The 20,534-nt window shown below is 41.0% G+C and overlaps 2 protein-coding genes across 12 annotated transcripts in view; both read left to right on the forward strand.

The window, feature by feature from the left end:
* Positions 1-6,175, forward strand: part of ABI3 (ABI family member 3) — a 523,965-nt gene extending 517,790 nt beyond the window's left edge. For all 3 annotated transcript variants that reach the window (XR_010748936.1, XR_010748937.1, XR_010748938.1), the window contains exon 9: positions 6,092-6,175. The gene's annotated coding sequence lies outside the window, so the exon portion shown is untranslated. The remainder of the gene's footprint in view (positions 1-6,091) is intronic.
* Positions 1-20,534, forward strand: part of KAT7 (lysine acetyltransferase 7) — a 38,802-nt gene that overhangs the window by 14,652 nt on the left and 3,616 nt on the right. For 5 of the 9 annotated variants that reach the window (XM_066364504.1, XM_066364499.1, XM_066364498.1 and 2 more), the window contains 8 exons: positions 3,308-3,394; positions 5,162-5,260; positions 8,377-8,487; positions 10,151-10,342; positions 13,902-13,991; positions 14,235-14,375; positions 15,655-15,748; positions 20,166-20,312. In XM_066364504.1, coding sequence (XP_066220601.1) covers positions 3,308-3,394; positions 5,162-5,260; positions 8,377-8,487; positions 10,151-10,342; positions 13,902-13,991; positions 14,235-14,375; positions 15,655-15,748; positions 20,166-20,312 — 961 coding nt within the window. The remainder of the gene's footprint in view (positions 1-3,307; positions 3,395-5,161; positions 5,261-8,376; positions 8,488-10,150; positions 10,343-13,901; positions 13,992-14,234; positions 14,376-15,654; positions 15,749-20,165; positions 20,313-20,534) is intronic. The other 4 variants (XM_066364501.1, XM_066364507.1, XM_066364502.1 and 1 more) reach the window with 2 other exon arrangements.

Genomic DNA, 20,534 nt, shown 5'->3' on the forward strand with positions numbered 1-20,534 from the left:
AAGAGAGAGAGAGAGAGAGACAGGATTATTGGTCTGTTCTGTATGAGCCCTGACTGGGAATCAAACTGGCAACCTCTCTACCTCTGTGCTTTGGAGCAGAGCTCGAACCAGTCAAGCTATCTGGCCAGGGAAGAACAACGTGATTTTAAAAACTGGTTAAACAGATAAAAGAATTAATAGTATGTAGTCAGTACTTTGAAAGAAATTAACAAGGAAATTATGGAATATTTTTAATTGAAAGTTAACTTTAAAGAGCTAGGGACCATTTTCACTAAGGTCTCATTTGCATAAATATGTAGTCTCAATATTTATGCATTAGGTTTTCTTCTAAATCTTATGAAGATATTTTGCTTTTAAAAGGTTTTTCATAATTCTTTTCTTCTGTTTTTGTGGAAACTCTTCCTTTTTATTAGTCTTAATTACATCTACTCTTGGCTAATTCCTGTTTTAATTTCTTGAAAAACAGTCTTAAATAACCTTTGGGATTCTAGAATAATGGATTTCAGAGTCAAACCTTAGATCCTATTTTGTATGTTTCTGTGTGGGTTGCTGTTACCAAGGATGGAACCGGAAAACGACAGAGAGTTGAAAACGTTAGTTAAATGGATTGCTCAGGTAGAATTGAACAGGCTGCCCAGGCTAGTTAAACCAAAGTATGGAGAGTTTTTGTGGTTATTTTGTAATAAGTCTTGAGGCAGTTTCATCCTGAGAAAAATTAGATTCCCAGCTAACATTACTTCTCCCTGATTCAGGAATTTGTTCTCTTATTTCCAAGGCGACCACAGGATGGAAAGTTTCTCTTTGTGTTCAGTCTTTCAGCAGAGTATTGTACACTCATTGCTTATATGGATTTTAAGGTTGAGGACACTTATTTTCTTCACTCCAGATCTCTCAGATAAGAAGGCAGTTTCTCCCGCTCTGTGTAAGAGTCAGTGGTGGATCTTCCCATTATCTTCCTATTGGTCTGAGACCAAGTCAAATCAGGAGCAGCTCTACCAACATGCGCATCAAAGCTGACAAGGCTTCTTTCCCTGAAAATGGCTGAGATCTCGGTTTCTTAGAGAGTTGTCCTCTACCTCTTGTTTCTAAATAGAACGATCTGTTACTGCCAGTGATTTTACATAAAAGTCTTACTAAGGTCTAACTTAAAATTGTTGGCCTGTAGCAAGATGAACGTGTTACCTTAAACAATTTATTTTATTTTAGTGAGAAAGCTAGAGACTGAGCGACAGACAGATAAGGAGAGAGAGAGATTCATACTTGCGGCACTTTAGTTGTTCATTGATTGTTTCTCATACATGTCTTAACTGGGGGGCTCCAGCCGAGCCAGTAACCCCTTGCTCAAGCCAGTGACCTTGGGCTTTAAGCCAGCAACCTTTGGGCTAAAGCCAGCGACCATTGGGGTTGTGTCTATGATCCCACACTCAAGCCGGTGGCCTCACGCTCAAGCTGGTGGCCTCACACTCAAGCCTGTGAGCCTGTGCTCAAGCCAGTGACCTTGGAGTTTTGGCTGGGGGTCTGCAGTGTCCCAGGTTGACACTCTGTCCACTGTGCCACCACAGGTCAGGCCTAAGCAATTTATTTTTTAAAAAGAAAAAGAAAAATTTTAGTTGTGGAAGAAAACTTTGAGAAAAGGTTTTTCTCTTCTGTGCCCTTTTTAAGGGAAGTCAGGCTCAGCATAATCCATCTTTACTGCTTGAACATGTACTTGAAGGATCAGGAAAATTTCTGAAAGATAGATATTTTTATTATATAGTATTTAGAATCACAAATGGAAAGATTAGACTAATTCTTCACATTTATTAAAAGCTCTAGCATTTTTAACTTACTTTCATACATGATTCTCTGGGTTTCCTAGTAAAGGATGCCATCAGTGATAGGACCATTTCTATTCAGTCCGAGGTTTCTTTGACCGGATGTGCCGAACACTGTTGGTATCTAAGGATTCTGTGAATGAGGTAAAAGGCTACCGCATTCAAGAAGTTTACATTCTCATGGTGGGAGGCAAAATCAACACATAAATTAATATGCAAGTAAGAATTCCATGTAGTGATAAATGTTGTGAGAAACAAAAAGACTAAAGATACAGAAAAGTGACTGCTTTGAGGGCAGTGGCGGGTATGGCACTGATTTTGCTTGGGTAGTTAGGAAGGCTCTTGGAGGTCTGAGTCATGGTTGATAATTGTCAGTTGTGTCAAGATCTAGGAGGAGAGATCTAAGTAGTAAGATGGACAAGCACAAAGACCATGAGGTGGAGATAAACTGTTGGGTCTGAGGATCCAGAAGTTGGCCAGTATGGCTTGAGCATGATGGGAAATTAGGAAGCTGGATCCAGATCATAAAGGAGCTGTAGGTCTCGGCACTAGGAGCATGTCTGTATTCTATGGCTGTGGGAAACATCGGGAAAGCTTTAAAATAGGTGTGATGTAATTTCATAAACCCTTTTCAAAAATCACAGTTCACTAGTATGTGGAGAATGGATTGGAGGGGGCAAGAGTTGACTCAGGGTAGGCTAGTTGGAAGGCTGTTCTGAAGCTCAGGCAGTAAGCAGATGGTGGCCTGGACTAGTGTTTTATCAGTGGGGATAATAAGAACTGCTTGGATTCTGGGTATCTTTTGGAGGGAAACAGCCTAAGAGATTTGCTGATGGAGTCTGTGAGGTATGAGACAAAAAGAATCAAGCATAACATTTGTGTTTTTGACCTGATCACTTGTTTAGAAAGGGTTGCTCTTTATTGAGTAGGGTTTGGGGTGGAGCAGATCTGTGGGAGAATGTCATTCTTCAGTTTTGATTGTGCTGAGTTTGAGTGTTGAAGTTGAATAGGCTGTTGTACATGAGTCCTCACTTTCCAGAATGTGGAACGGAAACTAGTGGAGAGCTAATGTGATTGGTCTGACTCTAAGATCACATCACTACAGAGTTGTTTCCCTATAGAGTTGACCCCAGGTAGCTAACATTTTCTTGTACTTCTTCACTCTGTTCTTGTACTTCCTCACACTGTTTCTTTTTTTATTGTACAGTGGAAAGAGTCCAGGCTCAGAGTCATCAATTAAACTTTAATTAAATCCTTAGCTTTACCACGAGTTAGCTGTAGTTGTTTCACTTCTCTGATTCTCCGTTAATGACTGGGAAAACAGAATGTGAAGCTTCCTTGTCTGTCTTACAGATTTTGTGGTAGCAAATGTGAAGACCCTTTGAAAGTAAAAGCACCACATAAATTCAGGGGATTTGTTCTTGTGTTCTTATGCATTAAGTAAACATAGTTGTAGAAGCAGGTGGATTTATTGACGTTGTTGATGGTTGCAGGTGAGAGCACAGAGCCGTGATAAGCAGATAGAAGAAAGGATGCTGTCCCACAGGCAAGATGACAACAGGCATTCAACCAGGCATCAGGTATGGGCCTTGTTAAAGCTCTGGCCGTTCACAGAATGAGAGCCAAGTCTTGGATATCTTCTGCCCATGACTGTCTTTAGGTATCCCATGCCTCTTGTTTCCTATGGTATGTCTAAATAACCTGTCTTCAGCCAAACTCAGTATAAATGGTACATTTTCATGAAAAAAACACTTCTATGTCATAAATGAAGGAATCATGCAATAATCTTAACAATATAATAATACATAATCCTGATTTTTTGAAAGATTACACTTGCTGCTCTATTTCCTCTTTTGCATCTGCTTTTTAACCTATTGTAATTTACCTTCAAACTCTCCACTCTGCTGACATTTCTAAGTTAACCAGTGACGTTTCCTTAGCATTTGACATCTGTTGATGTTATTTTTTCTTCTGCTTCTCTCTTCCCTTGAATTCCAAGATGCTGCTTTACCATGGTCCTTCTGCCTCTCTGAACATTCATACCCATTGATTATATTTAATTCCTTGTTCTTCTTTGAATGCCTTTGGTTTTTATTCTTGCTATTTTTCTGCCCCAAACTGTCTGCCTATACCAAGGAGAAATTGTATTTATCCTTTAAGGCCCTTTTCAACTCTCAGCTATTGTAGGGATTCTTCCCCAAACTTCTTCTACCGTTAATGAATTTCTTCTTCATGTATTCCCACTGTAATGTTCTTACAATGTTAGTTTAGCCCTTGTTGCATATTGTATATATCCAGCTCATCATATGCTGTCTGTTTTTGTGGTTAGATACAGGTGGATAGAGAGGAAGCATAGTAATGAGGGAGAAGTTTAGCTTTGGAGCCAAACAGATCTGGATTTGAATACTGTGGTTCTTTTCCTCTAACAGTATGGCCTTGGGCAGTTAACTTCCCTAAACTTTATTTCCTTGTTAATAAAAAGGAGTAAATACTTACCTGGCAGAGTAGTCAGCTGAATTAAGGTACCAGTCCCCAGTGGTTGTCAGGTAAGAAGCACTCTGTCAGTGGTAGCTACACTTTTCTTCATTGTTTATCTTGGGTTCTAATTCAGTATTTATTTATTTTTTTTATCAGTACATACTTGGAAAACAGTAAGCTTTCAATAAATGCTTATTGAGTTGAAATGATCTTTTTTTTTATTCCTTTTGCTTTTGCTTCCATTCTTAATTTATGTTCTGTTTGGGTTAATATTAAAATAAGTACATTTCTGCCTGACCAGGCGGTGGCGCAGTGGATAGAGCGTCAGACTGGGATGCGGAAGACCCAGGTTCGAGACCCCGAGGTCGCCAGCTTGAGCGTGGGCTCATCTGGTTTGAGCAAAAATTCACCAGCTTGGACCCAAAGTCGCTGGCTCAAGCAAGGGGTTACTCGGTCTGCTGAAGGCCCACGGTCAAGGCACATATGAGAAAGCAATCAATGAACAACTAAGGTGTCGCAATGCGCATCGAAAAACTAATGATTGATGCTTCTCATCTCTCCGTTCCTGTCAGTCTGTCCCTGTCTGTCCCTCACTCTGACTCTCTCTCTGTCTCTGTAAAAAAAATAAAATAAAATAAATAAAAATAATTTTTAAAAAAGTACATTTCTGAACTCATTAAGTGACAGGGTAGTGGTCTAGGTGACAAGGGTACTTGATTGAGAATTTTTAAATTGCCAATAGTTTTCACAGGGTGGTTGTAGCACATCTGACATTCCCTCTCTCATTTATTTTTGTTACTTTCATTTTGAAACTAATTACACAATGATTTTTCTAGCTAGCTTATCAATTTTCTCCTTTTTCCTTTTAGGCACCAACAGAGAGGCAGCTGAGATATAAGGAAAAGGTTGCTGAACTCAGGAAGAAAAGAAATTCTGGGCTGAGCAAAGAACAGAAAGAGAAATATATGGTGAGAAAAAGTTAAATATGTAATTAGCGTGAACTCCTTTTGGTTTCTAAGCTTCTGTTTTTCAGATTTGTTGTTTGGTATTCTCTATGAGTGGGAGGACTCTTCTCTGACAAAGTTTACTATAAATCCCCCAAAACCAACTGTCAAGAGTGGAAACTGGATATCTTCCAAAAACAAATTTGTGTGTGTGTGTGTGTGTGTGTATTTCTGAAGTTGGAAACAGGGAGGCAGTCAGACAGACTCCCGCATGCGCCCGACCGGGATCCACCCGGCATGCCCACCAGGGGGAGATGCTCTGCCCATCTAGGGCGTCGCTCTGCTGCAACCAGGGCCATTCTAGCCCCTGAGGCAGAGGCCATGGAGCCATCCTCAGCGCCCGGGTCAACTCGTTGCTCCAATGGAGTCTTGGCTGCGGGAGGGGAAGAGAGAGACAGAGAGGAAGGAGAGGGGGAGGGGTAGAGAAGCAGATGGGCTCTTCTCCTGTGTTCCCTGGCCGGGAATCGAACCCGGGACTCCTGCACGCCAGGCCAACGCTCTACCACTGAGCCAACCGGCCAGGGCCCAAAAACAAAATAGTATTTAATGAAAAAAAAGTTCATTCCTCTAAACCTGACTTTAGCGTTAAAGGGTTAAATTTACCCATTCAAACAAATGCCATGGTAATGGAGATGTCTTTACATATAAGGAAATAATATTCAAGCTAAGCAATAGTCCACTTATTTTAATGGAAAAATAAAATTCCTACCTAATAAAAGGCATTAATTTAGTGATATAGTCTATAAATCTTTTTATAGCATTTTAACTATTTTTTCTAGTTTTAAAAGTAATGAGACCTGTGGTGGCACAGTGGATAAAGCGTCGACCTGGAAATGCTGAGGTCGCCGGTTCGAAACCCTGGGCTTGCCTGGTCAAGGCACATACGGGAGTTGATGCTTCCAGCTCCTCACCCCCTTCTCTCTCTCTGTTTCTCCTCTCTCTCTCTCTCTCTCTGTTTCTCCCTCTCCTCTCTAAAATGAATAAATAAAAAATAAATAAAAATTAAAAAACAAACAAACAGAAAAAAACAACAAAGTATAAATAAAAATAGATTTAAAAAAAAGTAATGCATGTTTGTAATAGAAAATATAGAACAATTAAGAAAAGTATGCAGAAATAAACATTAATCTTACTAACTGAAAATAACCACATTTGGCATTTTGGGAAGTCTCCTTGTTTTTTTACATAAGACTTATTTACATAATTTGGTTATTACTATAAGCACAGCTCTGATTTCTGTTTTCACTTTAGTATCAAGCTAATTTCCTCATTTTATTAAAATTTCTTCAAAAAAACTTGCATACATTTTATTTTTAAATTAAGATTTACTTTATTATAAGCTTATTAACAAATGCTTACTATTGAGAATACCAAAAAAATATCTGATCACTCAGTCTTTTTCTCGTGTGTTTTTTTAATTGTTTCACGGAGTTGGAATGTTTGCTTATTTAGTCATTACAGTAGATTATTAAAAGTATGATTTGTGACTACTTAGGCAGTCAGCACGGCTTCACTAAGACAAAAGTATGCCAAATTATGTATTTACTTTTTTGGTAGTCATCACTGTCTTGAAAGTGACGTCGTGAATAAATGGCGACAGGCCGATGTGAGATGAGTGATGGGATGTGGGATAAGTTTGTAGCTAACCGCCTCTACCAGCTTGTGTTGGGTGTGTAGAGGAAGGCCTCTAGCAGTGGGCTGTAAGGTGCCAAGTTGTGTTCTTCCCTCTGTCCTGTTCAGTATTGTTGTACAGATTGGGTACGGCTGTAATGATACGGTAATATGTAATACCATTTGATGACTGCTAGGCACTGTGGTTTTATAGGCACTGTTGCTCTCATAATTTTTGTAGCAAAGATAGATGGTGTTTCTCCCTATTTTATGTACAGAAAACAGGTTTAGAGACATAATATCCTGAGAATCACCCAGGCTGAAATAAACACTCCTGAAAATTTATCTTACAAACAACTGTTTTCCAGTAGTTTGGGTGAGGTTATTTGGACCCAACATTTCTGATAAAAATGCTGGATAGTATTTTCTTTTAAGCTTAAAAAGATTTTCTTATTAAACTAGAAGAAATAACTAATACTTAGAGCCTAAATCTTAAATGACGGAGTCCAAATTAAAAACGATAGCCATCAGATGAGCCCAGGTTAATTGAAAGAAATTTTACTAGGAGTAAAGACACTGGTTAATGGTTTCTTCATGTGCTAAGAATGTGTGAAATCTGTAATGTTCTTCCTGCGATGAGCCATTCACTCCACCTCACTACCATTATCTCTACTCTCTGGGTGGGAGGTGGAGTTTAGGAGGGAGTGGGAAGGGCTAGTAATCGAAGGTTTAAAAGGGAAGTTTCCCTAGTGGGATTTCTTCCTTGTTAAAAGATACCTGTAGTCACTGCCATGGTAAGGCTTGATACTTATTTAAAACTGGACTTAGTAAAATATTTTTCAAAGAGGCAAGCCTGTTTTTCGTAGGCACTTGGGCTGGAGTTCTGAAGTGAATGTTACAGTGCCTTTGCCAGGCAGTGTAATGGTGGCACAGCAGTTCAGTGGAAGGAATTTACAAGGCTGTTTGTCCAGCTGCTTCCTACCTGCAGATCTTCCTTTCAGTCTAGACTCTAAGGCTTATAGGGTTTTTTTTCTTTTGTTTTTGTATTGGTTTTAAATGGGGAGGATCCACCAAGGTTCCTGTCAGATCTCAGGAGCCCAGGCATCTGTAGTGCCCATGAATGTGTTATAGTTTATTTATTTGTGCTGTTGTGCAGATTTTCAGAGGGAGAAATGGGGCAGAGCGTTCTGATTCGTGAAGTGCTCATTTAGAGATAGAGAATGAAACTCCCTTCTGGAGAGGTTATAAGGACACTTGCTTTCCGGATTTACCAGGGTGGGTAATGGGTGCTTCTGACATTCATCTGCCTGAGAAGTAGTATGGCTGTGCCAAACCCGTAGTGCCTAGTGTAACACCTGGCATATAGTAGGCACTAAAATAATAGCGTGGCCCTCTGGGTGGCATTGAGTGTAGTGAAATCGATGATGTTCTTAGAAGCAGAGAGTTTCACGCTCTTGTTAATTTCGTAGGAACACAGGCAGACCTACGGGAACACTCGGGAACCTCTCTTGGAAAACCTGACTAGCGAGTATGACTTGGATCTTTTCCGACGAGCACAAGCCCGGGCTTCAGAGGATTTGGTGAGTAGTAAACCTGCAGTGGAGGACCGCTTGTGATGGGCCCTTAGAATTGCCCAGGAAAATGATTAGCAGTCAGTTTGATGGGAATTAAATGTACCTTGCTGCTTGAGTCTCTTTCCCCTGCATTCCCCCAGCTTTCCTTATTTGAAACTGTCTCCCTTCCTATTCATATTTAAAATTAATTACCCCTCCTCCCTTCCCTTATCCCTTAGGATTTCCCCCCTCCACCTCAATTCCTGGAAGGACCTGTTTGGTGGAGGTAGTTAGCTGGATAAAACAAGTAGGTGCCCCTTTGTCTGAGTTGAGTCATTTGCAATTCAGCGAACCTGGGGACCGGGAGATGCCTCCTGTTGTTCTCCTCTCCCCAACAGGAACTCTGCTTGGCAGGGTTGCCTCAGCCCTCAGTACAGCTATAAAAGAATAAAAAGAATAGTGAAGAGGAATAATGAGAAAGGTGGTTGTCACATACTTTAGAATTAATCTTTGATACAGCCAATTTTTACATACTAAGCTGGATTTTCTGTTCTGACTTTTATTTACAGTTAGTTTTGATACTAGGCAGAATTTTCAACATGAATTTTCAGGCAGTCACTGTAAAGGGACTCTTTTCCTTTTTAATTGTATTGAATACTTCACTTAGAAATCCTTGAATAGGTTTGTTAAGTTTGGCAGGTGGCTCGCTAGCTGCTCTCGGCTGGGGTGGGCCGCCACTGCTGGTTCCCTGTGGGTATTCCTGGAGCTGTGAGCCGTGCCTTTTCTAGGCTGGCCTGTCCTAAACTAGCCTTCCTTAGTGTCTACCTGGTGTGCTTAAAAAGGATTTCTGCAGCCAGCTTATAGCCACCGAGTGGAAGTAGAGACCCAACTGTATTTTCTACTTTCTAGACTTTAAATTTCAGAGTCAAAGCATTGTCCGTGTTTTAGAAATGCTTTTTAAAGGACCTAAGTTGAGAGGGTTGGGTATGTGTCATGCCAATCTACACAACTGTATAAAGCTTTTGGAGAGCATATTTTAGATAATTTTTTCTATTCAGTTTTAGTGTTCCGACGTTTAAGAGATGAGACCTCTAAGTGTGGTTTTTTTTCATGATAGCATGTCCATAGGCTTACAAAAACAAAAATCATTTTAGTTGATAATCTATATGAGTTTGAACTGTGCGGGTTCACTTATACATGGATGTTTTCCAATAAATACTGAAAATGTATTTATTAATATTTTCTTTGTTCTAGCTTATGTTAAAGAATATAGTATATAACATACAAAATACATGTTAGTACTCCGTTCATGTTAACGATAAGGCTTCTGGTCAACAATCGGCTATTAGTATTTAAGTTCTGTCATAGTCTAAAGTTATACACCCGCCTGACCTGTGGTGGCGCAGTGGATAAAGCGTTGATCTGGAACACTGAGGTTGCCGGTTTGAAACCCTGGGCTTGCCTGGTCAAGGCACATATAGGAGTTGATGCTTCCTGCTCCTTACCCCTTTCTCTCTCTCCTCTCTCTAAAATATATACATTTTAAAAAATTCTTATAAAAAAAGATAAAGTTATACACTGATTTTCCACCATATGGCGGTGGGGGTCAGTGTCCCTAACCCCCCACATTGTTCAAGCTTGAACTATAATTCTAATTCTTCTTTGACTTTTGATTTCTTCTCTATAATAGGAGAAGTTAAGGCTGCAAGGCCAAATCACAGAGGGGAGCAACATGATTAAAACAATTGCTTTTGGTCGCTATGAGCTTGATACTTGGTACCATTCTCCCTATCCTGAAGAATATGCACGACTGGGACGTCTGTATATGTGTGAATTTTGTTTAAAATACATGAAGAGCCAAACGATACTCCGCCGGCACATGGTAAGTTGTCTGGGTTTTCCTGACCATGGTTGCCATCAGCTGTAGAATCTCTAAATTTTGACATATATCTAGATGACATTTATCTAAGCATCTTTTAGTGGTCTGCAGTAATGGGATGAAGGCATAGGAAATTGAAAGTCACATTTCAGGGTGATGGCAGACAGCCTGTGGCATGGCTGGTGCTGAGTGGCATGTTAAACAGCAGGTGGCCCATAACCACATTCTGTCATGTACATCTCCTGTCTTTTGTCTTGCTGCTTGCTCTTTTACGTTTCTTTCCCTTCCCTTCCCTTCCCTTCCCTTCCCTTCCCTTCCCTTCCCTTCCCTTCCCTTCCCTTCCCTTCCCTTCCCTTCCCTTCCCTTCCCTTCTTCCCTTCTTCCCTTCTTCTTCCTTTCTTCCTTTCTTCCTTTCATTTTTTTAGTGAGAGAGAGAAAGAGACAGGAAGGGAAAGAGATGAGAGATCAACTCATAGTTGCGGCACTGTAGTTGTTCATTGATTGCTTTATCATATGTGCCTTGACCGGTGGCTCCAGCCCAGCCAGTGACACCTTGCTCAAGCCGGCAACCTCGGGGTCTCGAACCTGGGTCCTCAGCATCCCAGTCCGACGCTCTGTCCACTGAGCCACTGCCTGATCAGGCTGCTCTTTTCCATTTCTTTCTTTGGATATGAATTACCTTTGCCCTTAGTTTTTATGTGTTCCAAGTTAGATGAAAATAAATAGACTTCATTAACAGAATGGGTCCTTTGGTGCCTTCTCAAGTTGTTTATTGCTTTTTGGTTTCTGCGCATCCTTCTCCCTAAAAGAATCTGATTTGATTGTTGACATATGCTTACTAGATATTTTGCAGCTTTAGCCACTTTTTTTCCTCTAGTTTTGGAATTTAAAGTCTAAAGGGACTTTCTGCCATGGAGTAGGGATGGGGAAAGGGTAAGGGGCAGCGATGAATCTCTCAGATGGGAAACCTGGTCTCTTGGTTTCTTATTTCCATAGACATACCATAATTTGGCTCTAAGCCTTTTAGGGGGTTTCTTCTGCTTCCCCTTCTGTCTTTACTTCCCACGATTTTCATACGCCCAGCCTTATAAACAAGGCTTCCCATGGGTTCTGTCTTATACTCTTTCCCCAGTTTGGTGATGCTGCCTTTTTGTATTTCCACCTCTGGAGCACAGTCTAGCATGATGGCCCAAAGCTACTCCTATGCATGAAGTCCTTGAGACTTGAGCACACATGACTTGGGGTGAGGCCAGAGTGCTGGAGGGGAGGTGATGGGCAAAGACTGTGGGGACACTAGGACACAGGGGATGATGGTATCAGAAGGACTGGTCTCCATGATTGTAGGCCACGCAGATAAACTAAAACATGGTCTTGCTACATGAAAGTAAGACTGGTACTTGTATTGATGTGAATACTTACCATTTCTGTCTCTTTTCTTCCCTTTTGTCTCTGGTTATTGAGTGGCACTAGCCAATAAACAGCCAGAGGGGACAAGAAATAGTGGTAGATGGAGAAAACAAAGGGTCTGGATAAATCTGATGGTCAAGTAAACAATTCTGAATTTTTGAGCATCTTCTGTACTAAATGAATTCTAAAAACCAAATTTCAGGAAATGAAAACCTATTTTAATACATCCTTCTGACTCTTGTTGTTTCAGGCAGAGTCACTGAAATGGGTCTTTGCTGGGCAGTTGGCCAAAAGTTTGGCTTCTCTTTTTAAAACAAGTAACAGTTGTGTCAGTTTGGCTATTGTTGGGGAAAGCCACATGATTTAAAGGGGTAGTGATAGGGACAAACTGTAGGTGGAACTTCCTTGAAGCAGTCCCAGTTAATACTGGGATTTACATGTGACAAATTAGGTTATGATTCTTAAGTTGACCAAAAGTCACAATAAAATTAATAGAAAATGCTCTGGTTATGTACATAGGCTTTAAATATATTTACATAAAACTTTTCAAGAATTCACCTATTTACAGCAGTGCTTTTCAACCGGTGTGCTTTAAGAATCTTTAAAACATGGAATACTTAACTATTTAGTCAGGGGCACTGATTTCTCTTCCCTTAGATGGTCAAAAAAATGACAGCAACCAGCACAACAATAACTGTCCAGTGTGAATGCCTTGTCTTTAATCATAGATTATAATAGAGTTATATCTTATTGGTTGTATTGCATAATATGGTTGTATCTGATTGATTAATTCTTGGTGCCAGAAGTTCTTATATACAAGTACAGGCACCTGATTTTTTATTTTTATTTTTATTTATTTATTTTTAAATAAAGGCAGAGAAAGGGATAGACAAACAGGAATGGAGAGAGATGCGAAGTATCAATTATTAGTTTTGGTTTTTTTTTTTAATTAAAAAAATTTTTTTTAAAGAGTACTTTATTTTTTAATTTTTATTTTTTTACATAGAGCGAGAGTCAGAGAGAGGGATAGATAGGGACAGACAGACAGGAACATAGATGAGAAGCATCAATCATCAGTTTTTCATTGTGGCACTTTAGTTGTTCATTGATTGCTTTCTCATATGTGCCTTGACTACGGGCCTTCAGCAGACTGAGTAACCCCTTGTTCGAGCCAGTGACCTTGGGTCCAAGCTGGTGAGCTTTGCTCAAACCAGACGAGCGCTCAAGCTAGCGACCTCGGGGTCTCGAACCTGGGTCCTCCGCATCACAGCCTGACACTCTATCCACTGCACCACCACCTGGTCAGGCCAGGCACCTGATTTTTTAAAAAGTTACTTTGGATCAAAAAGGGTAGGTAAATTTATACTATTCCTGTATTTTTGTAACTCAATCAAAATTATACATATTTTTTGTCAGATTGGCAAAAATATTTTTTGGTGTGCCGCAAAATTTTAGTAATTTGTTTATGTGTGCCATAAGATGAAAACAGTTGAAAATCACTGATTTACAGCAATGGCTGCCTTGCTGCTTTAAATCTATTAGCAATTGAGTGTAAGGAAAGGGGTACCTGTGCCCCCTTGTGGCCAAGTTCCGCACAGGTGCTGCTGCCAGTTCCCCTCCCCCGCACCCCCGAGCTTCCTGGTGGTCAGCCAGGCTGCCTTCCACACCCCCTTCCTTATTTTTTTGGTGCCACAGAAGGACTTGCTCCTCCTTCCTTATATAACAAAGGGGGCACTTGGGGGCAACCAGAGAAGTGACTGGTAAAGGTGAGAGTCAAGTACTGCCTTTACTTAGTAACGCTAAGCTGCCTGAAGTAAGCTGCTTAAGAATGCCCTATTGTTACAAGGCATTTTCTAATAAGTAAGGGTATTTTTTTATTTATCTGGCTTTTATGTGGTAGATGGTTTTAATCTCCTGGTTTGTAGCAGTGCCAGAATATAACCCAGAAAACTTGTTCCAAACTGCTATAAAATATAAATATGTTAAGAGTCGTTTAGAAGCCTTAAATTGTTTTGCTGGGGGAAAAAATCTGATGCATATTCTTAACTGTGTCCAGCTGTCTGTCATCTCAGCTGACTGTGATTCTTTCTTCCTTTTGAGCTGCAATCTTGTTGGGGAGGCTTGGTTCCCTGATGTGAATTCCATTCTCTTGCAGGCCAAGTGTGTGTGGAAACACCCACCCGGTGATGAGATATATCGCAAAGGTTCAATATCCGTGTTTGAAGTGGATGGCAAGAAAAACAAGGTAAAACGTGGTGACCTAACAAAGAGGGTGGTAGTAGACCAAGCGGTGGCGCAGGAGAAAGAGGGTGGTAGTACATTGACAGGTTTCTGAAGGAATTAGTTTTGTGTCCGTTTTACCTTGTAAAGAAAGGTGCTCGTCTGTTGACTGAAACACACAATTTCTGCTTCATTAACAATACTGGTACAGTCTTTAATTTTAGGCCTTTATCTGACCCATATATGAACTCTGTTTTTCTGCTTCCAGATCTACTGCCAAAACCTGTGCCTGTTGGCCAAGCTTTTTCTGGACCACAAGACATTATATTATGATGTGGAGCCCTTCCTGTTCTATGTTATGACAGAAGCAGACAACACTGGCTGTCACCTGATTGGATATTTTTCCAAGGTCAGCAGGATCTGGAGATTAAGAAGCTAATGTTCAGAGCAGGGTGATTGATGTTGGCACATGGAGACTCAAATCACTGACAGGAAGAGAGTATTCTGGACAATGACAGCCCTTTCCTTTAAAAGAAAAAAAAAGGAAAACCCATATCAAAGATTGTTTAATTAAAATGTACCATTCTTTATTAAAAGCTTCTGGTTTATTCATTTCTGGAGTTGTGGGTTGGAGCTGCCTATTAATTACTGGCCAGAGCCCTGCCTACCAACCCACAAGCCTGTATCTCATAGTTAAGCCAGCTCTCCTGGCTTTGCCCTCTTCTGTTATTAGCTCAAAACTAGGAATATATTCCATTTGCCTTTTTTTTTTTTAAGCTGGGTTTTTTTCAGTGGTAATGCCACAGTGCCTTCAAAGACTCAAGGCCAGATTGTGCTTACGACTTTTTAATATAACAGCTTTATTGAAATATAATTCCCATACCATACAATTCTCTTATTGAAAGTGTACAGGGGCTTTTAGTATAGTCACAGAATTGTGCAACTACTGTACAATCCGCACATCAGTTTTCGTTACCTCAATAAGAAAGTCTGTATCCATAAACAGCACTCCTCATTTCCAATCAACCCTTCTCAGCCCTTCTGTCTATAAAGTTGCCCATTCTGGGCATTTCATGTAAATAGAACCATACAAGCCTGACCTGTGATGGCGCAGTGGATGGCGTGACGGCCTGCAATGCTGAGGGTCAGTAGTTTGAGGCTCTCCTGATCAAAGCACATATGAGAAGCAGCTATGAGTTGATGCTTCCCGCTCCTCCCTCCCCACTTTTCTCTCCTTTCCACTGCTTTCTAAAATCAATAAATAAAATCTTAAAAATAACATAGAACTATACAATATGTGATTTGATTGTTTTTGACCCCCTTCCAGAATGGGGACTTAACTGTTTGGGATCCCTCTCTTCTCTAGTAGACAACTCCCTTTTGAAAAATTGCTTTTAAAGAGGGCTGTTCTAGACTGACGGCAGTCTGATCCTTTTTGTGCTGCTGTAACTAAAGAACCCAGAGTCAGCCCCTTAAAGTGAGGCTGGAGGTCTCAGAGCTCTGGGAACCCTGGGGTTCGTGGCTTTCTGGCTATCGTAAAGGCTGTGGACCAGCTGTGAGCGGGACAGCCGCTCCCAGGACTGGTTAGCCAGATACTTGGCAAGCAGCCTTATTTGAATCTGTGGGACTGCTGACACCTTTGGTTCTAAACCTGCATGACCTGCTCATCTGTTTGTTCTTGGTTTTAGGAGAAGAATTCATTCCTCAACTACAATGTATCCTGTATCCTCACCATGCCTCAGTACATGAGACAGGGCTATGGCAAGATGCTCATTGATTTCAGTAAGTGAAACTGCTAAGCTTCACATGGCAGGGACCATGTGGATATTGTGTTGTTGTCCTGTGGTCTACAGTTGCTGGCTTGGAACAGATGTATACTGATACTAAGTGCATGAGTGAGTGGGCAAAACCTGAACATCAACCATTGGCCTGATACACATGAAATACTTAATGAATATAGGAACCCGAGCTTGGTACCTGATAGTGGGAGATATAGGAGAGAGTAAGCTTGTTAGGATTATCTTGGCTTGTGGTTTATGAACAGCACAAATCTGATAAGGGTTCAAATCTGTTCGTGGATGTTAAAGATTTCAGCTTAAAAAAAAAAAAAAAAAAAAAAAAAAGATTTCAGCTTTATAAAGACTTTTCTGCCTGACCAGGCAGTGGCGCAGTGGATAGAGCATCAGACTGGGATGCAGAGGACCTGGGTTCGAGACCCCGAGGTTGCCAGCTTGAGCACGGGCTCATCTGGTTTGAGGAAAAGCCCACCAGCTTGAACCCAAGGTCGCTGGCTCCAGCAAGGGGTTACTCGGTCTGCTGAAGGCCCGCGGTCAAGGCACATATGAGAAAGCAATCAATGAACAACTAAGGTGTCACAACACGCAATGAAAAACTAATGATTGATGCTTCTTATCTCTCTCCGTTCCTGTCTGTCCGTCCCTGTCTATCCCTCTCTCTGACTTACTCTCTGTCTCTGTAAAAAATAAAAAAATTAAAATAAAAAAAAATGTTTAGAAACTTCCTTTAAAAAAAAAAAAAAAAGACTTTTCTGGTGGCAACCAGTATACCTGACAAGAGGCTTTGGGCCTCATTAATTGTGGCCTCTGGAAATTTGCCTACTCACTAGAATTTTATTTGTAACTCCCAAATCAATACTGTGGGCACTTGTGCTATCATTTGTGGATATGCGCACAGCAGCAAAAAATAAGTCACCACACATTCCAGCCAAGGTCAAACAAGGTGCCTTGTTTCAGCTGAGTAGTATAAACAAGTGTTTTTTCCATAGTCTTGGTGCCATGTTTTTCATATTTTTGTGCTTTTTTGTTGCTGATTTTAAATGGCTCCTAAGTGTAGTGCTAAAATATTATATTATCTAGAAAGGCTTTGTTGTGCCTTACTGAGAGAAAATGTCAGGCTTCATTTAGGATAGCTCATTGTGCTGTTGGCTGTGATCAGTGCCACTATGTCAACAATATATAATATATATTACACAAGTTGTTAAACAGAAACACAGAAATGAGGTTATGTATTGATTGGTTGCTGAAAATGTGACCAGAGGCTTGCAAGAACCTAGCTCTGTTTCTCTAAATGCAATGGTTCAATATTTGCTTATTCAGTGTTCACGGTGACTTTCTAGACCATAATTACAGTAAAAAACATGAATCATTGTATTTTATTCAGTGTTCACAGTTATTTGACATATTTTAGTCAAAATAAGAATTTTTAGAATTCTGAGGGGAGATAGTGTATCTTTAATAAACTTGATTTTGTGGAAATTTTCAAACACACAAAAGAAGAATATAATAAATCTCCCTTAGTGATTACCATTTTATGACCAATCTTGTTTTACCTTTATTCCCACCTTCAATTATTTTATTTTATTTTTTGTATTTTTCTGAAGTTGGAAACAGGGAGGCAGTCAAACAGACTCCTGCATGCGCTCCACCAGGCATGCCCACCAGGGGGTGATGCTCTGCCCATCTGGGGCGTTGCTCTGGCACAACCAGAGCCATTCTAGCACCTAAGGCAGAGGCCACAGAGCCATCCTCAGCGTCCGGACCAACTTTGCTCCAGTGGAGCCCTGGCTGCAGGAGGGGAAGAGAGAGACAGAGAGGAAGGAGAGGCAGAGGGGTGGAGAAGCAGATGAGCGCTTCTTCTGTGTGTCCTGGCCGGGAATCAAACCCGGGACTCCTGCACGCCAGGCCGACGCTCTACCACTGAGCCAACCGGCCAGGGCCCCTTCAATTATTTTAATATCTCTAAAAGATAAGTTCTCTTAAACCTTAAAGAAAAACAAAACCAAAAACTTTTCATAAATTACACTACTTGCCCTAATATTGTAATTTTGTTCTTTAAGAAAAAAAATATCCTTTTTACTTAGATTCAGATAGAATTGTTATACTGTATTGGAACTGATAGGTGTGGTTTGTAAAACATTTTTAATCTGAAAGTTCTCAGTCCATCTCTTTTTTTTTTCTTTGCTATGTATTTGTGAAGAAAGCAGCTTAGTTTTCCAGTAGTTTCCCAGACTATGATACGAATTTTGCTGGCTTATCCCTGTAGTATTGAATGGTAAAATGGTTAGCTGTTATATCTAGAGGCTTCTTTTTTTTTTTCTTTTGGTGACAGAGAGGGATAGATAGGGACAGGCAGGAAGGGAGAGAGATGAGAAGCATCAATTGTTTGTTGCAGGACCTTAGTTGTTCATTGATTGCTTTCTCATGTGTCTTGACTGGGGGGACTATAGCAGACCGAATGACCCCTTGCTCGAGCCAGTGACCTTGGACTCAAGCTGGTGAGCCTTGCTCAAACCAGATGAGCCCACGTTCAAGCTGGCAACCTTGGGGTTTTGAACCTGGGTCCTCTGTGTCCCAGTCTGATGCTCTATCCACTGCGCCACTGTCTTGTCGGGCACTAGAGGCTTCTTGAGATCCGAGTCCCCTCAACTACTTCATAGGTGGTAACTGAGATAATCTATTCTTTTTTTTTTCTTTTTTAAAGCAACATTATTGAGGTATAATTTATATACCATTTATACATTCATTTTAAATGTATAATTCAGTAATTTTTTTTTAAACTAAATTTAAAGAGTTGTACAATCACCCTCACAGTCCAGGTTTAGTTTTCATCTTCCCCTCCAAAAAAAAAATCTCATATTTATTAGCAGTAATTAATTTCCCATGTCCCCATCTCCGAGTTTGAGGAATCTATTAATCTAGTTTTTAAAAAATACAGTATAGTTATTAGATGTTTATATAACTTAGGAAGTGATCACCCTAATAAGTCTGGTACTCATGTGACACCATACATAGGGATTACATGTTATTAACTAATCTACTTTTTGACTCCATGAATCTTGCCATTCTGGACTTTTCATATAAGTGGGGGCGTTGAGCACATGCTCCCGTCTGTGGCTTCTTGCACAGAGCATGCGGTGTTGGAGGTTCATCCGTGTTGTAGCATGTATCAGTACTTCACTGCGACTAGATTGGAGCAGTGAAGGGAAATGCCTGCACAGCTGAATAGAAACTTCTCTTAGCTCTTTATCTCCGGAGGTTTCTCACTGAAGTAGTTTTAAGGTAATTAGATTATGGATTCCATTGGGAAGGCAATATCAGGACTTCTAGATCTTCGGAACAATTCCTCAGGTTCTTTGCCAGTTTATTGAAGGATGTGATAATGATGTATATGAACATAAAAGATGGAGGAGTTGTCCTGGCCAGATGGCCCAGTTAGTTGGCGCATTGTCCTGAAGCGCAGAGGCTGTCGGTTCCATCCCCCATCAGCCAGTCAGGGCGCACACAGAAACAAATCCATGATCCTTTCTCTTGTCTCTCTTTCTCCTTCTCCCCATCTTCTCTCTCAAATCAATAAAATAAACTTTTTTTTTTTTTTAATGGAAGACACACACAGGGCAGGTATGAGGAAAGGGTGTGGAGCGCCCAGGACCTCTTCATGGGCACTGTTCTCCCTGCGATTCCATGTGGTCACCAACCCTGAAGCTCCGATAATCTATTCTTTTTTTTTTTTTTTTGTATTTTTCTGAAGCTGGAAACGGGGAGAGACAGACTCCCACATGCGCCCGACTGGGATCCACCCGGCACGCCCACCAGGGGGCGATGCTCTGCCCCTCCGGGGCGTCGCTCTGCCGCGACCAGAGCCACTCTAGCGCCTGGGGCAGAGGCCAAGGAGCCATCCCCAGCACCCGGGCCATCTTCACTCCAATGGAACCTTGGCTGCAGGAGGGGAAGAGAGAGACAGAGAGGAAGGAGGGGGGAGGTGGAGAAGCAAATGGGCGCTTCTCCTATGTGCCCTGGCCAGGAATCGAACCCGGGTCCCCCGCACGCCAGGCTGACGCTCTACCGCTGAGCCAGCCGGCCAGGGCCCGATAATCTATTCTTAAAGGTCAAAATTTGAAAAATAAGAGCTCTGTGATGAAATGAAGTCCTGTCCCAGTTCTTACCTACTCTGTTTCCAGTACACACCTACAGATGATCATTGCTGTTAAAGCTTCTGTTGATGCTTTCCAGAAATTTTTAGTGTCTATTACAGTAAATGCAAATACCCATTCTTTCCCTTTCGCTTCACAGAGGTGGCAGACCTGTACTTTTACAACCTTCTTCCATATTGGCACACGGTTCTTTTATAGTAGGATGAGATATAAAGTATTTCTTAAGTCTATGTTTTTGTTCCCTGGCAGGTTATTTGCTCTCCAAAGTGGAAGAAAAAGTTGGCTCTCCAGAACGTCCACTCTCAGATCTGGGGCTCATAAGCTACCGCAGTTACTGGAAAGAAGTGCTTCTTCGTTACCTGCATAATTTCCAAGGCAAAGAGATTTCTATCAAAGGTTGGTTTTTGATTCTAGAATAGTCGTTACCCAAGATGTTAACATCACTGAATATTTGGACTTTTCCATTGGCCCAGTTCATGCTTTGTAAGCTGCAATGCTAATGCCCCATTCTGTGTTTTATCTGACTCTAACACGAGGCCCACTGAATATGGGCCACCACAGAGACCCTTAGAGGTTCCTGAGGGTACCAGAGCACTTGGCTCTAAGGCAGGGGTCCCC

Source organism: Saccopteryx leptura, chromosome 2, assembly GCF_036850995.1.
Source record: "Saccopteryx leptura isolate mSacLep1 chromosome 2, mSacLep1_pri_phased_curated, whole genome shotgun sequence".
In the NCBI taxonomy this organism is placed as follows: domain Eukaryota; kingdom Metazoa; phylum Chordata; class Mammalia; order Chiroptera; family Emballonuridae; genus Saccopteryx; species Saccopteryx leptura.